Source organism: Amia ocellicauda, chromosome 4 (genome assembly GCF_036373705.1).
Source record: "Amia ocellicauda isolate fAmiCal2 chromosome 4, fAmiCal2.hap1, whole genome shotgun sequence".
In the NCBI taxonomy this organism is placed as follows: domain Eukaryota; kingdom Metazoa; phylum Chordata; class Actinopteri; order Amiiformes; family Amiidae; genus Amia; species Amia ocellicauda.
The window spans coordinates 24,328,466-24,342,598 of NC_089853.1; the positions used below are offsets into that span (position 1 = coordinate 24,328,466).

A 14,133-nucleotide genomic window follows, 5' to 3' on the forward strand; every position below is an offset into this window, starting at 1 on the left:
ATGTGTATAATATATACACACACAAACACACAAAGCACAGTCACATTCATATTGTCTTCAGACTGAACTGTCTGCTGAAATGTCATAAGTGCAATTGTCTTTTAAAGCGTTTCAGGAAATCAGAGTGTCTGAGATTTAAAAATAGAAGTAAGAACTGAAACACACGTACAGATATGTCATGCACTGTCTAAAGGGGAGGTATCATTTTTTGTGTACTGAGAGTTTGTGTAGGAGGGATGGTGAAGTTACTCTTCTAACATTATAGTGCAGTACAGAGCACTAATTTCATGCACCATATATTTTTGTCCATAGTGCTGTAAAGAATACATTTATAAAGGTGACATACTCTTGTGCCTTTATCATTAGATCAGTGGTACCTAAATGTTTTTGTTCATTGGCAATGGGAATCCTAAAAGAGACCTCTATGAAACACACTATATAAACAGTACCGTGTAGTGCGAAAAAAAACAAAGAAATCGACAATAACCGCCCTTCTGTGTTTAAATGTACTAGATGGTGTGAAAGACTTTATGGACTGACCCACCTGCTGTCTGAAACTCATTCATAGTGGTCTATGAAATCCATATAAATTAATTTATTGGCACTTTCAAATGTACAATATTCAGATATGCAGTTTTTCAGTTAGTGAAACATTTTTCAAATGCATCAGAAATACATTGAGTTTAACTAACCAAAATCCTATTACATTGATAGATGATGTAAAGAACTATTATTCAGTGGTCTATGAAAAACAGATTTTGCCACACAATCGGGGTTTCATCAGCTCGGACTTAACCCATATTGAGAAAGTGGCTGCATATTCCTTTGCAATGAATGAAAAATGTATGCAAATAAATAAATGAACAATAAACACATTTAGTGTAAATAGTGTAAATAAGTCCTTCTTGGTATACACCCATGGTTTAGAAGTATGAATCAGTTGTTTAAGGAAGTGCTTGGGTTCCTTTAAGGGTACCTATCTAATATAGCAAATGGCAGGGTGAAGTTATAGATTTTCATACTTGGTTCAGTAGCGCTGTGTTTAGTCATGGAATACTGTATAATATTGTCCAATTGCTCCAAAACTGGGTGAAAGTAGACTGTACTAATCTCACAGAAAAGCGCTTATGCCATCTGGTGCAGTACATCTGAAATCAGGCTTGGAGGTTACCCCGAGGCGACAGGGATTAAAAAAAAAAAAACATGTATTTATTTATTTCCCCTTGTGAATTTTCCTGTCAGGATAGGGAGGGTTGGATTTCACTGTAATGGGTAATGGGACAGCAGAGTCCAGCCTAGCTAGCACACTTGGAAGAGAGCCTGCCTCCCAAACAAAGAAGCTACCCCCCACCAAACACACACACATGCTCCTTCCCTGCCTGACAGGAAAGAGAGATCAGATACAGGATTACTTCCAGCTCTTCTAAGGAAAATGAGGAGAACATCCAAGTAGAGGTTACTTTATTTTTGTAACCTACACTGGCACTGTTTGAATTGGGGAAAGCATTGTGGTGAATAAGGATCCTGGATGTACAGGAAATAATTGACTCTGTACACAATATGACAAGGTAGGTGAATGCTGTAAGGATGCTGCCTGGTACTGTATTGCATTGGGATATTCTCGGATATGAGAAGTCCTCTTTATTGATAGTGAAGTATCAGCAGCAGTCTTCCTGTCTGGGATCAGATTTGTTTGATTAGGAATTGCTCTGATGTGAATAGAGAACCTGTTCATGGCGGTCAAGCCTTGGTTGTATTTACTGGGGGGAAGGGTTACATATTGTACTGTACTGTTGAATGATTACATTAGATATGTATAAGAAAATGAATCTGGTGAAGCCCTGACACTTTTTATTCTACCACTGGATGGTATGTACAATGACAGGAAAGGTTTAATTGAAGTCTCGCCTCTCCAGAGCAATATTTGGCATTTCTCACCTGATAAGAAGTCTTGTTCAACTCAGTTGTGAACATGCAACAGTTCATGTTTGGGCTTCTGTTTCTAAACATCCTGTTTGCACATCCACATTGCTTCCTTCTTTACGTTCATCATTGTTGATTATAAATGACACCCAGCAGTGCAAGTTCAAGTGTGAATTCACACAGACTAGTAAATAGTTCCTTATGGTTTATGTTGTAGGCTGAGAAGTATGGATCAGCATTTGTGGTCATGTGCTGAGACTTTAGTATAGTTGTTCCAAACAGCTTGTTAAACTTCCCTTCTTTATTCAAAATCCAGAAATTGCAAGGTTCAGTTAAAGCTCTTTGTTATAGTTTGATCATAGTGTTTTTTCTTGTTGATGTTGTCACATAGACTAACATCGTCTTAAACATTAGGTTCATTGTATTGCCATTTTTATTGTTAAGCCTATTATTACTTCAAATTGTGGCCTATGCAGGCTGAGAGAACAGTTTTAGAAATGTAGTGCAGTAGGGATAAACATGTTCAAAACAAAGGTAAAAGTCTGTGTAGTTTTCTGTGATTACAGTGTCATCATTGTTCACCAGGAATCTCCAGGTCTTGTGTACTATTACTGTTATTTATTTACTTATTCATTATTTGTATTTATTTTTCTGCTACTGGCCTGTATCTTATGCTTACAAAAAGACTGTAATAGTAACCCTGAAATTGCTAAGCAGGACAGAAATCTCATGCCAATGCAAAATAATCTGAAGGTTTAAAGTACCACAGTAATGCCAGTACCTACACTACATTATTCGTTAGCAGGAGGCCTGTATGTTGTTTTTTTTCTCTCCAATCCAGATAATCATAATCATAATATGAATATTTTCATCCATGTATTACAATAGTGAAACCCTGAAACATAAAAATTTACTATGCACCATTTAGATGCTGTGGAGTGAATCATGTGATGCACAATTTGCTGCAACGTAACGTGAAAATAAAGCAACCAGTCCAGATAGACAGGTTTTGAAAGCAAAATGTGTTTACTTGAAGCATTATGCAATCATGCGTGTAAATGTTTTTTGACAATAATATTATCCCAGATGAAGATAATCATTAAAAAAAAATCATTAAGTAAAGGTTAAGAACAACCTGTCTATGATTAGTACCTAATTCTAAAACTCACTATTGATCAGTTTATTTCTTGAAAGTTGGTACAGTACTTCCTTTAATCTTTGTAAGTGGAAAACAGCCTGTTATTGATGTTGAAAAGTGCTCCTGTATCTTATTGTGCTGAAATGCAAATTATAAACAACCCTGTAAGCCAGATAAGATGATGCTGATCTGGTAGAAAACAGGAAATAGGATTGTAGTGTATGTGGATTTATACCTGGGCTCAACGCCAATCAATACATGTTTACTAGTAGGCAGGCACATAGACTGCTAAGGATGCTGCTCATCAAAATCATAAAATGGGTATAGAAATCAGTGTGGAATCCTTTACACACAAAGGAAACAACTAGGAGACTTGGTCTTTGTTACTCACAAAACCCAAATTATGACTTTTACGACTATCCTGGTGTTCATTTTCAGTAACCTTGTGTGGCCGTGCTTAAATATATTTAGATTGATTTTATGTGAACATGATGTAGGCAGAGACAGAGAGGCAGAGAGGATGTGCCCGTCCACTCCTATGTAGCTGGACTCATTTTTCAGCATAGCAGGCATCTTGTGTGCTTCCATGCTTTGTTTTTCGTGCTCGACTGAAATCAAATTCGGTTTACTGACTCAACAGTGGCCAGATTCAAGGTAATTAAATACCCCTGCGTCAGGGCGTTATTAAATATGAGATCATGAGTGAAGTGTCTCTTTTGCTCATACTATATTTAGACAGTCTACAAGTTTGAAAAGTAGCATTTTGCTGTACAACAGGTGGAGGTGAATTTACAAACAGGGCCCTGAAATCTACCAGAAGGAGTGTGTTGCCACTGATTTCAAGAAAATGTGAAGAAGTGATTAAAACAGTTAATAAATGGAAGTGATGTACGGCTTCCTTTACAGCAAAACGTTATTGTCCGACTGTGTTTCAGTCTTTGTTCCCTCCTGTTTGCCCTTCAAAGGCTCTGACTTGGCTTAACACTGTGAAGGCCATATCGATGGATGTTGTGTGCTCTAATGATTACAGTCCCTCAGGTTTTCTCAGATAGCTGTCTGACTCAGGTACTTAATTATTAATACAGCCCTGTTATTAAGCCATGGTCTATTGGGGATTCAAGAGGTTGTCATCAGAGTTTCAATCTCCCCAAAGCTCCCCTGGAAATTGCTTTCTGAGAAATAGATACTGTTTTCTTTTCTACAGTTTTAAAAAGGAAAAGAAGAAAAAGGATCATCCTATTAAATGTGAAGGGTATCCTTCCTTTGTGTGTGGAAAAGAGACACCATTGTCTCACCTTTTGAAATCAGAGGCGCCCACGCTGGGTTGCGATTTTAATGAGGTGTAATTTGTTGGTTGTTTTTTGTTTGTTTAGTTGTTAAGGTGTCCTCATTGTGCTATAGATTAAGAGAGAGCTAATTTGTTAATGAGTCCATCTGTAATTTTCTTGTTCCAAACATGGACTGTAAAAATGGTGCCTAATAGGTTTTCATTCAGATCTAAGTGTAAGTCAAAGTGTGCTTGTGTAGTGCATGCCTGGTTTTTGCACAGGCGCTGTGATGGATGACTCATACGTTAGGTCATTGAAACCGTTCAGGGAAGGGGTGGTTGTAGTTTAATTATATTAGTATATTGATCCTTTTTTGAAAATAATGTGTGTGAGCCCACAGATATGTACAGATGAATAAATAAAGGAATATCAATCAGATGATACCCAAGTGAGTAATGACTCAAGCCACGTAACATCTCCTTAATGGGTACAACGTTAGTATTTTCATAATTGGGACAAATTTGTGAATTTCATTTTCTTTTAATGTTGAGCATACTTGTTTTAAAATCATTACCCTGAGGTTCTGTTAATTAACAAACAGATGTCCCATGTCAACTAAAAGCTCAAATGTGCCTACCGTACATGCATGCAATTTCTATTTAACAACACTGTACATCATGTTCAGTACTTTAATCCAATGAGAGAAGATATGCATTCTTTATAAGTGTGACCTATTTTTGATGCTCCTGCTGTATGAGGCTATTCCCTCTACACAGCATTCTGTGCAGCATGGATCTTGTGGCTTGGCTGATCTGAGGGGCCGCTCTCCCTGTTTTTTCTGACAGGTGCTGTGGACATGGGAAGCAAGCATTCCTTGCTGGCCAGCACCGCCCTGAGCCAGTCGCCTACCATTGAAAACATCCAGGCGGCATACAGAGAAGGGGAGAGCAGGAAGGCCCAGGAGCTGATTAAGGTGTCCTGTGGAGAAAACAGCAGAGCTCAACTCGAGAAGGTAGGAGAGCAGCAGTGATTGTGAGTGGGGTGAGAGGAGGCCTTCTCTGTGCTGGGACCATCACTTTACAGCTTGGCTGCTTCAAAAAAATGTATATCCTTTATTTATTTATTTATTTATTTATTTTTTTGGTACTGTGTCTTACTCCTTGTTTTTTAATATTGTATTAATGAAAAATAATGTAATTCTCAATCTCTACTACATTTGTTTTCTGAATCATTGTAGTGATTTTGTGTGTTATAATAGACCAGTCTAGAAATTCCAGTTTAATAAGTTAAAGAAAGCAAATAAACAATACTGGATGGGTTAACTCTATGGCAGTAAATTGTTCAGTTTGAAAAAGGGAAGTTCCGTGGTTTTCAGTCCCCGTTGCTCTTTTTACTAAAGGGAAGAAAGCCCTGTACTTGATGGCAATCTGTCAAAAGCACATGCTAAAAATGAAATACAGGATGCTATTGCTGATGTTGCTGAACAGCTACCACTCTCAATGTTTTATAAATACTGTGCTTTTTACATCTGTGCTTCATTGCAGCAGGAGCTGCTGCTGTTAAACCACAGCTAAGCTGATGAGATTTTTTATTAATAATTGTGTAATATTTAAATTTTTCATATTGCCTTGCATAATTCAGGGGCAGAATGTGTACATCGTGGGGAGAGTTTGGACAGGGAATGGTGGCTTCTGCTCCATTTATGTAAAAAATCCCTCATCAGCTGGTGTAGCAAGAAGTAATAGTTTATGATGTGACCAAAAAGTGACAGTAGGGAATGTTAGTATTCAATTTAGATGTATTTATTTATTTAAAGGACTGTTTTGGATGGGCTGTTAGGGTGCCAGTCATTTAGATAGGTTGGATTAGGAGGCCAGTCGTTGGAGAACAGCAGGAGAGATCATAGCTTTAGTTGTAGCTGTAGTAAATCAAGATAATTGAGGTTTAAGAGACATACATGTACCGTGTGTGTTAAAGGTATTACAAATATGTCTTTATTGGTTGTGAAAAACATGAGTGCTGCAGACTGGGGCAAAGGCCAGTAGAAAATGTGATTGTGCTCTGCCATTGCATTAGCAGTGTGAGTAATCTGATCACTGATGGTACTGTTTCTGGCAGTAATGGCCTTCCTCTCAGCGGTTGGGGGATTTACAACCCTGAAGGTAGAAGAAAGTGCTTACAGTGTCTTTAAGCTGGTGTTAATGTCGAGTGTAAATAATGGGAAGTGGAAATTAAGGGCTGGTTTTACAACATGAAAAAAAGGAGAAGATTAGGTTTGGAATTTAGTACAAAAAATACCAATTGGTAATTTCTATGGATTAGGAAAGAAAAGAAAACCTTTTGAGTGATTGACCAGTTTTTAGTTTTTCTCTCTCCTAAGGGCTCAGTTAATTTTTTGAAATACATCATCACCTAACAGCAGAGGCACTGATATAGATGAGCTGATATAGTTTAGTACTATGCTGTAGAGGATGGTACTCCCTTTCTGGCTACACTATACCAATACATGGGAACTCACAGTTCCTTTAGTGTCCTCTGTGATCCCATCCATATTTTGATATCCAGGTAACTCGTCTATAGTCAGAAATTGTTTTTTAAGCCTCTTCCCGGAAAGTTTTATAGTGGAAGTCACAGAATAAAAACGGGAACTGATCCTTAGCATTCAGTTCAGGCCTTGTGTAAATCTGTCATGAATTTGTGGCATGACTCTGTAAACATGGTGCCATTGAGGCAAAAAAAAAAAAAAAAAATCTTAATCTGACAAAGTTTTGATTTACACAGCGCTGATGACACTGTGCAATGAGACGAGATAAGCCAACCGTAGATGCAGTATTACTATTAGCATACCCTGATAAAAATAGACCGCTAACTGAATAAGCTGACTGCTGTTTGTTGAGTGAGGATGAGGTTGGATGAAGCCCAGGTGCATTAATCAGGCAAGCAGTGCGCGTGTGTTTTTAACAGTTTCATCCCAGAGGAAGTGTACATTTCTGTTCAAAATCACACAGGAAACACAGACCTAACACTGCCACCTAGTGTGTTTTTAATAATTTGTGTATTATAATCAGTTAAAAGCAGTTAACTTATTCTTGCTGAATTTTTACAGTGTGCGTATATTTTGCTTTGGAGATTAAATATAGTGAGTTTGTCATCGTTATTTAAAAACAATCTACAAATTATCCAAATTCACAAGAGTTAATAAAATCATGTTAATATACACCGATCAGCCATAACATTATGACTACCTGCCTAATATTGTGTAGGTCCCCCTTTTGCCGCCAAAACAGCCCTGACCCGTCGAGGCATGGACTCCACTAGACCTCTGAAGGTGTGCTGTGGTATCTGGCACTAAGACGTTAGCTGCAGATCCTTTAAGTCCTGTAAATTGTGAGGTGGGGCCTCCATGGATCGGACTTGTATGTCCAGCACATCCCACAGATGCTCGATTGGATTGAGATCTGGGGAATTTGGAGGCCAAGTCAACACCTTGAACTCGTGATTCATCAGACCAGGCCACCTTCTTCCATTGCTCCGTGGTCCAGTTCTGATGCTCACGTGCCCATTACAGGTGCTTTCGACAGTGGACAGGGGTCAGCATGGGCACCCTGACTGGTCTGCGGCTACGCAGCCCCATACGCAACAAACTGCGATGAACTGTGTGTTCTGACACCTTTCTATCAGAACCAGCATTAACTTTTTCAGCAATTTGAGATACAGTAGCTCGTCTGTTGGATCGGACCACACGGGCCAGCCTTCGCTCCCCACGTGCATCAGTGAGCCTTGGCCGCCCACGACCCTGTCGCCGGTTCACCGCTTTTCCTTCCTTGGACCACTTTTGATAGGTACTGACCACTGCAGACCGGGAACACCCCACAAGAGCTGCAGTTTTGGAGATGCTCTGACCCAGTCGTCTAGCCATCACAATTTGGCCCTTGTCAAAGTCGCTCAGATCCTTACGCTTGCCCATTTTTCCTGCTTCTAACACATCAACATTGAGGACAAAATGTTCACTTGCTGCCTAATATATCCCACCCACTGACAGGTGCCATGATAATGAGATTATTCACTTCACTGTCAGTGGTCATAATGTTATGGCTGATCGGTGTATAGGTTCATGTAAAATGTGATGTAAATTCCAATCTACAAGTCTATAAATTATTTTTGCACAAACATTTTGCAATGATGTGTGTGTTTTATATTTATTGATTTTAATGGTTTGGGGGTTTCTTCCCCAAGAAATTAGCCTTGAAGCCCAGGGAAGAGTGATCTTGTTTGTTATTTTATTTTAATGAAGGACAAGCTCCTGTGTGTGGCTGCAGGCAATGGAGATGTGGACAGTGTGCAATATCTGTTGAAGGAGGTCCGGGTAGCTGTACCCAGAGAGCCCAGCGAGGACAACCCAGCTGTCATCGCTGCTTATTATGGCCACGAACACATCGTCAGGGTGCTATTGGACGCCATACCAGGTGAGATGCATAAAAGAGAAGCGTAAATGTAGTCTTATTGTACTGCATATTATTTGTTCTAGATCAATTTGTGTTATAGATCAATGAAAATTGGTAGTTTCCCATTTTATATTCAAATGTAATAAATATAAGTATGTTTTCATTACTATCATTGCAATTCATAATATTAACTAGAAATCCAAAATAGGCATAATTTTGCTTCCACGTTTTACATTTTAGAAAAGTAGAGCTATATATTTTGAAGCAGCATCATGTTTACTCTTGCATGCGTAGTCTTATATCAGTGCCCAGTCTTGCACCAGGGGATGGCGATACGGTAGCAAAAGACTGAGTGATACATTCTCCACTCAGGGCCGTGTGTCCAGAGAGACTTGCTGAACTGGATGCTGGCCACAGCTTGCCAGCAGGGCCATTTGGAAGTGGTGAAGCTCCTAGTGCTCAGCTACGAGGCTGATGCTGAAAACTGTGCAATAAGAAGCAATGACTTTGCTGTCATTACCGGACACCCACTGTATGCAGCGGCGAGAGCAGGTAGGATGGCTCTCTGGAGTGCATAGCGAAGGCAGAGATTTAGGTGACGTTTGAAACATTTTAGCCGACAAAACATACAACTTTTATTTTATTTTTTGGTTGGTATTTTTCTAATGTATGTTTTTCTCCAATCTGTTTGGCCATGTTAACTGCTGTCTGCTAGGGCTGGGCGATTATATGTTTTTTCTCTAAAGAAACTAAAAATGACTAAGACATATTCAAATATATATATAAAACGAACTTGTGTTCTGTATCAACTTATAGAATAACAAAAGAACAGCACCACTTCCATAGCCTGTCATTATTGCACATACTTTTTGTTTTAAATAAAATGGAAAAAATGCCTCTAGTAAGCTATCACTAAAAAAAATATATATTTCGTGATTTGAAATGTCACCGCATCTGTAATTCCCTTCCGGGGCACCTTCTTGTCATTGGAAAATGAAGCAGCTAATGTCAGCTGTCTTTTAAAGTTTTAGCCGGGTTTTGTGGGGAGAGGAGTGCCCATTCCGCTGCACGTTTCTGGCAGGTCCGGCCTGGGTTTGTTTGCTGACACTTTTACTGGTGATAGACTTTCTACAAACTTTACACAGCAGTGCTGCTCGACGTCAAACCCAACTCCTTCCAAACCACTGAGGGGACATTACTTCCTGTAACTACCTCGTCATGCTGTCATCTCTGTCTGACTGCCAATGGGCCCAGTGAGAACCAGGCTTATTCATAATGAAGCTTCTTGTTTTCTGTTTTTATCTGCCTTTTTATCTGGCTTTTTCTACAAGTTACAAAGTATAAATTATTAACTTTGTGTATGCCCAGTTCTAATATTACTATTGTTTAACTCCGATGGCTCAAGAGTGTTAGTTACTGCATTATGTTTTGGTTTGGTGTGTAAGTGTAATGACTTGTGTGCTACATGCATGTCTATTAAATAAGGGCATTAAATTCCTATACGAAATGCACACTGCAATGTATTATTATAATAATAATGCCTTACATGAATGTGCCTGTACTGACTGTTACATCAAGCCAGATTAAACCAGTCACAGAAGGCTGTGTTAAACAAATATATATATATATACACGTGTTAGCTACCTGCACTCTTGCCATTGATCGAAAACACAGCTCTCCCAAACTGCAAACAAGTCTTCCTCTTTCACTGCAACAATTTAAAAATCTGGTTAGGCTATAAACTGGTTGTAATACAGATTCATATCAAATCTAGATTTATATGCTAGCATAATATAAAACTTGTTGGGCTATGGTATAGTAATTTACGATGGCAGTGTTTTTCCTAGAAAATCACATCGGCCCGGCCGGCGCTTCAGTGTGCATTTATAGGATTGTTTGGTTCTTACTGCGTGGTGTATCCATGTATTTAAAAACACATTTTTAAGCTGCACATGTCCTTTTGTTTCTGTTTATTTTCTGCCTGCCCTTGAGAATGATAGCGGAGATCAAAAATAAGAAGCTTGAGCACGTTATAACATAAAATCTCGATTGTGCCGTTTTACACATCGTGCAAATTTTTTTTTGCTGAATCACCCAGGGCAGCTGCTCACGTCCTCCTCACCGGCCTGAGCGCCGTGCTGTGCTCCCTGCTGCGCACCACTCGCCCCACCATTTCTTCCTTGTTTTCATCTCAATCTGAAAGATCTAATGTGGTGCTGTTGAACTGGACGAGCTGTAACAGTTCTGTACTTCGTCATCTGTCGTCAATCCTCCTGTCTTTGTAACAAAACAATTGCAGCCAGAACATTGATTTTGAAAAGTTCCTCATAGGTGAATTTGAGGAAGTGTGTGGGTGAGAGGGTAAGGGTGGTGGCGTTAGTCCTTACTGTACTTCACCAATGGGCTCACTGTAGTGTGAGGTGCTCACTTGGATGCCCACTAGAAGGTGACCCACATAATAGAAAATTTTTGTACATATTCTACCAGAGGTGAGAAAAAAAACGTAACTGTCCTGTATAAGAAAGTATAAAACAGGATATGACCTACAGTATAGAAAGCATTGCAGGCTTGAACAAGACCATTTCCTCTTTTTTTTCTGCATTAACACAACTGTACTTCCTTAGATTGTATCAGCTGGAAAGGGGATCTCTTCGGAGTTCGACACTTAGCCATTTGTCTTTTTTTTTTTCCTAGGGAATGAAGAGATTTCTACCTTTCTGCTGCAGAATGGGGCTGCTTTCTCCTCCTACACCCTGATGGACCACCCTGCTTTCACCAAAGAGCTGCTGAGGAAACAGTTCATTGAGCCGAGTGACCCGGAGTGCTCTGGCGAGGTGAAGGATGTGAGTAAGAATGCAGTCCTTTACATTATTCACCAATGACCGTCTGTAATGGACTAGAAGGGAGAGTGTCAGTGTTGCTTCTAAGTCAAAGCACATGGAAGCAGGGGGATGCTGCTGGTGTAATTCTGGAACAGAAATGGTCTACATGTCTCTTTTTTTTATCCTTTTTTTGTCTCTACTTTTCTTTCCACCTCTGCTAGGTAGTTGATTCTGATCTTTTGTATTTAGTGTTTGTTGTACGTTCTTTAGAAACGCAATATTCATATGGGTATATGCTTTCACTATTTATAGTATTTATTCCTCACTATTGTTTTGCACATGGGATACACTCTGAATATGTCTTTGATCAACGTAATTAAATCTGATGTCTCCAGTATCATCCAGCACATCTTGGCTGTTTTAATTTATCTTGCATAGGCAAGATTTGAGCAGTTTAGTTCTCTGTTCTTGTCTCTTAGCTGATGTGTGGTGTCAATTGTGTATATATAATTTTATTACTTTTTTTTTTCCGTCCTTTGGAACCTAAACTTTTTTCAGTTCCACAAACACACTGATGTTTCCTACATATTTTTAACAAGATAATAACACTGAAAGGCCTGTGCAATTCACGGGTGAATTAGAATGACCTAACCCACCTTCAACCTTCAATGCAGGTCATCAATCAAGAGAACTCCAATGAAACTGGTCTAAGTGATAATGCAGTAGTCAATGTATTATTTATTGATGAATTGTAACATGTACCCATAAACGTAAAGGTGACCATTCTACAGCTGAAGTATTAAAACATAAACTACTAACTTTAAAAGTGTTACAAAACTATCTAGTTCCAATCTAGGCATGTTTGATCAGTGAGTGTGGTTCTCTGTGGCTGCTGTCTCCCCAGGCCCTCTCTGTGCGCTGGGCACAGCTGAAGCTGCCCTGGCTGGATCTGGACTGGCTCCTCGACATCTCCTCCCGTATCACACAGCTGGATCTTTCCAGCAACAGCCTCTCGACCCTGCCCTCTGTCATCCCCTGGGGCCTGATTCACCTCCAGCGGCTCAACGTCTGTGACAACCAGCTGAGAGATCTGCCCAGTGCCCGCTCCTCTGAGGAGATCATCTGCACCCGGTGTGTAATTAATCAATTAATCAAGCCCTCAGTCAGTGTGTTTAAATGTGATTGAGAATTCGGATGTGTCCTGAAAATGTATGCAGATTTTCAAAAATTAACATCAATGGGGATTTCAAAATAAATAATCAATTTTTGTAAAACCAGCACCTAGAAATATCCGATACTGTTACAAAAAGGTATTCATATATTGTATTGCACATATGCTAATGGACCTTTCGGCATGGTACTGTATCTGTAGCTGTGTTTTCCAAAAAAGACATGGAACTCTTATCAGAAACTTCAGAAATTTAAACAGTGGAAAGTGTCCTCTTCAGAACTCATTTTCTCATTTACTTTTCCAAATACATTAGCTTTAGGAAAACTTAATGACATTTAAATTAAGTGAATTTGTAAGAGAGCTTGGCCCTGGAATAAATCACAATTTCAATCATAATACAGTTCAGAAACTGCAAATTGCTCACACTTTACTTTTCCATCCACCCAATGGAAAGCTGCCATTAAGTATTGTTTTAATTTGCAATTGACAGGTTGGGGAAATTTCAGTTTGCTCCAAGCCTTGAATATGAATGTTTCCTGATAAAGCAAGCATTCTAAAGAGAACTAAAGCTAAAATTAGCTTGTTGTAAAATATATATTTTTTTGTCAATAGTGTCTTAATCATATTAGTCTGTTAGGATTAAGTTTAATTTGTGAAATGTCTCTCTACCCTTTCTCTGTGCTTAATGGGGCTTCTTTTTATATTTCCTCTCCAACAAGCTGTCGGCTTTGATCTGGAGCACTGCTAATTGTAACCAGGTTGTCTGTGCTCATTTTGGGTATTTCCTTTCTCTTAAAGGTTACATGAGGTCAACCTGTCTCAGAATGAATTGGCCAGTCTTCCTACTGGATTGCTACACCTCACCAGCCTTCAAAGGCTCACTTCAGCAAAGAACCAGCTGACAACATTATTCGACGTTGCGAACGGTATAATGTTTTTGCATTTTGTACCTTGCTGCCTGTGGAGAATATGATTGAACAAGTTATGTAGGATGTTATTGATGATGAGGCCAATAAGAAAAGTTGTCAGCAGACTGGAGTGTAATGTTACACAGGAACTGCACACAATTGACATTTTACTGACTTCTGGGAGTTGGTTTGTTATTTTCCAATCTACTTCATGACACCATAGGCAGACAAACTGGTTTGCAAAAAGAATCCCATTAATGGCAATGCTTCTAGGCCATTAACCAAAACAAATACAAATAAAGAGCACATTTCAACACCATACAATGGGTTGGCTGATGCTTGTGACAATCCAAAGGAATGCCTCTGAAAGCATAAACCATTTTTTTTATTCACTTGTTTTTCAATTTCATTTACATTTATAATATAGAATTATTTATTATTATAACTTTTCCAAACAT

At 39.1% G+C, this 14,133-nt stretch overlaps 1 protein-coding gene across 3 annotated transcripts in view; it reads left to right on the forward strand.

Annotated features, from left to right (window-relative positions):
- Positions 1 to 14,133, forward strand: part of lrrk1 (leucine-rich repeat kinase 1) — a 50,503-nt gene that overhangs the window by 9,280 nt on the left and 27,090 nt on the right. For 2 of the 3 annotated variants that reach the window (XM_066701524.1, XM_066701525.1), the window contains exons 3-8: positions 5,175 to 5,341; positions 8,624 to 8,795; positions 9,147 to 9,326; positions 11,469 to 11,617; positions 12,501 to 12,727; positions 13,566 to 13,693. In XM_066701524.1, the coding sequence (XP_066557621.1) occupies positions 5,175 to 5,341; positions 8,624 to 8,795; positions 9,147 to 9,326; positions 11,469 to 11,617; positions 12,501 to 12,727; positions 13,566 to 13,693 (1,023 nt within the window). Of the gene's footprint in view, positions 1 to 1,385; positions 1,569 to 5,174; positions 5,342 to 8,623; positions 8,796 to 9,146; positions 9,327 to 11,468; positions 11,618 to 12,500; positions 12,728 to 13,565; positions 13,694 to 14,133 lie in introns of those variants that run through there. The other variant, XM_066701526.1, reaches the window with a different exon arrangement.